This window comes from Cynoglossus semilaevis, chromosome 18 (genome assembly GCF_000523025.1).
Source record: "Cynoglossus semilaevis isolate Cse_v1.0 chromosome 18, Cse_v1.0, whole genome shotgun sequence".
In the NCBI taxonomy this organism is placed as follows: domain Eukaryota; kingdom Metazoa; phylum Chordata; class Actinopteri; order Pleuronectiformes; family Cynoglossidae; genus Cynoglossus; species Cynoglossus semilaevis.
This window is the reverse complement of record NC_024324.1, coordinates 954,479-957,111: the sequence shown is the minus strand read 5'-3', so window position 1 is coordinate 957,111 and position 2,633 is coordinate 954,479. Positions and strand designations below refer to the sequence as shown.

General features: G+C 57.4%; 1 protein-coding gene across 1 annotated transcript in view; it reads left to right on the top strand.

Annotated features, from left to right (window-relative positions):
- Nucleotides 1-2,633, top strand: part of LOC103393822 (chitin synthase chs-2-like) — a 12,682-nt gene that overhangs the window by 5,072 nt on the left and 4,977 nt on the right. The window contains exons 4-11 of the mRNA XM_025064994.1: nt 48-924; nt 1,007-1,190; nt 1,274-1,369; nt 1,459-1,620; nt 1,697-1,871; nt 1,949-2,050; nt 2,129-2,270; nt 2,469-2,633. The exon at nt 2,469-2,633 is cut by the window's right edge and continues 12 nt beyond it. Coding sequence (XP_024920762.1) covers nt 48-924; nt 1,007-1,190; nt 1,274-1,369; nt 1,459-1,620; nt 1,697-1,871; nt 1,949-2,050; nt 2,129-2,270; nt 2,469-2,633 — 1,903 coding nt within the window. The remainder of the gene's footprint in view (nt 1-47; nt 925-1,006; nt 1,191-1,273; nt 1,370-1,458; nt 1,621-1,696; nt 1,872-1,948; nt 2,051-2,128; nt 2,271-2,468) is intronic.

Below are 2,633 nucleotides of genomic sequence, written 5' to 3'. Positions count from 1 at the left end.
CCCTCCTTAACCCCCCCCCACTCCAACCCCGTCTGTCTGTGTTCCAGGTCCTCTTCTTCGAGATAGTGGTGTCCGGCGGCACGGCCGTCCTCACCGTGGTGGCGATGCCTCACCTGGACATCGTGACCAACGTGACCATACTGAACAGCGTGGCGCTCATGTCCACGTTCCTGCAGGTGATCTCTCAGTGCTCCGCCAAACAGAACAACCGTTTCCTGGTGCCCTCCCTCACCGCCCTGGCCCTCATCCTGCTGGGCTACGTCCTGTTTGGCTTCCTGTACATCATGAAGGACCCCGGCGACGTCCAGATGATCATCTGGGTGGGCCTGGCCATCGGGGGCTCCTTCCTGGTGTCCTTCAACTGGTGGGAGACCTACTTCAAGGTGATCAGTGAGAGCAGCAGCAACGTCCGCCTGAAGAACCTGTGCAAAGACATGTCCCGGTGCGAGAACGTCCTGCACATGCTCTCCAGCATCATCAGGATCGCCGTGACCGCCGCCGTGGTCGGCGCCTACGTCCCTCTGGGGAAGATGGACTGGGAGGTGGTCATGTCCATCCCCAGTCGTGAGACCAGGTACATCGTCATCACCATCGGCGTTCAGCTGGTCTCCACGGCGCTCTGCCACTGGTTCGCCGTGGCGGCTTGTAAGATGCACGCCCTGCGGCGCTGCTACATCATTCCTCTGTACCTGGCCTCCCTGGGGGTCATGGTGTTCTACATCGTCCCCGTCATCGTGTACTACCAAGAATACAAGATCGGTCTGAACGGGACTGCGACCAACTTCTCCACCTACTGCACCTTCGAGGTGGACCAAAGGGACGTGAACCTGACGGGCGGGATTTATCCAGAGCTGGTTTTGGACGTCACACACACCCTGTGCTTCCTGGACATGTCCAAAATCTGGGACATTGGCATTCTGACAGGTAAAAGACCAAACCCACCCTTCATTACGTTCCGTGACCCGTGCGGCGGTCTGACTGTGATGTTCTCTTGGACCACCCTCAGGTTCTGCGGTGTCCTGGTGGCTGGGCCTGGTGTTGGCCACGCTCCACCTCTGGTTCCTCAACGTGTTCCGCATCCAGAGAACCCAGGAGCTGTTCGTCAGGAGGCTGTACGACGGCGCCTTCATCGAGCAGTCGCTGCTGCTCAACAGTCGCTACGACATCCAGTCCAAAACCAAGGTCAAGAGGTGAGTGCGCGAACGCGTCCGTCCGTCCGTCTCCGATCCTTCCTGCGGTTTTCCTCAAACCTGGAATGTCTTTGGTTGTAAAGTTTCAGGGATTACGAAACGGTGACGGTGTATCTGTGCGCCACCATGTGGCACGAGACCTACAGCGAGATGATGAACCTGGTGATTTCATTGTTCAGGTGAGGTCCAGTCTGAGTCGCAGCACGCTGCATCGGAGGCTTAGCAGGTAGTAAGTTCCCACAATTCTCTGCTCCTCTGCTTGCTGCAGATTGGACAGGTACCGACCAAAGAGGGACCAGAAGGCCACGGACTTCATCTTCGAAGCTCACATCTTCTTCGACGACGCCTTCGTTGACATTGAAAGCACCGGCGAGCGCCACCTCAACAAATACGCAAAGAACCTGGTGGAAATCATAAAGGAAGTCTACGGGTAAGAACCGCTCAGAACATCTGACACAGAACGACCTGCGGGTGGCGCTACTGACCCGTCCCTCCTCCAACCACAGCATCTTCACCAACGTGGAGGGGAGGTTCTTCAGGAAGAAGGACTACATGCCGGAGCAGAAGCTGATCAAAACGCCGTACGGAGGGCGCATCATCATCGTGATGCCGCACGGAAACAACATCATCATCCACTTCAAGGACAAAGACCTCATCAGACACAAGAAGCGGTGGTCTCAGGTACGCCAACGCACCCGGGCTCACACTGGCGGCCGGAAACGTCTCAGGTTTCTGGAGAATTCTGCTTCCTTTTCCAGGTCATGTATCTGTATTTTCTTCTGGGCTGGAACCTCGTGGCCAAGTATTACCCCCGCTGGCAGAAGGGGGGTGAAGAGACGGGGCTGAAGCTGGAGCTGCAGGTGAGAAACCAGGGCCGCTCAGACCGAGGGGACGTCCTCGGGGATCCGTTCTGATTTGCTTCAATCTTTTCTCCGCAGAAAGAGAAGCACAACACGTACCTGCTGGCTCTGGACGGAGACACCGACTTCCAGCCCTCGGCTCTGATGCTGCTCATCGACCGTTTGAGGATGTACCCGCGGGTCGGGGCGGCCTGTGGCAGGATTCACCCCACTGGATCAGGTCAGGGCACGGGACGGGACNNNTGAAGACGTGTTTTCGGGGGGGAGGGGGGGGGGGGCACACATCACCAGGACACACGGGGCAGTAACATAACATTTATGTGCAGTGTGTAGATATTTCCACCCAGTAACGGTTGAGTTGAATGTCCAGTTCACGCTCCGGTGGTACACGACCAATCCCTCCTTGTGCCCCCTGCAGGTCCTGCGGTGTGGTTCCAGAAGTTTGAGTACGCCATCAGCCATTGGCTGCAGAAGACGGCGGAGCACGTGATTGGCTGTGTGCTGTGTAGCCCTGGCTGCTTCAGTCTGTTCAGAGCAGCGGCGCTGATGGACGACAACGTCATGAGGAGATACGCCACCAAGT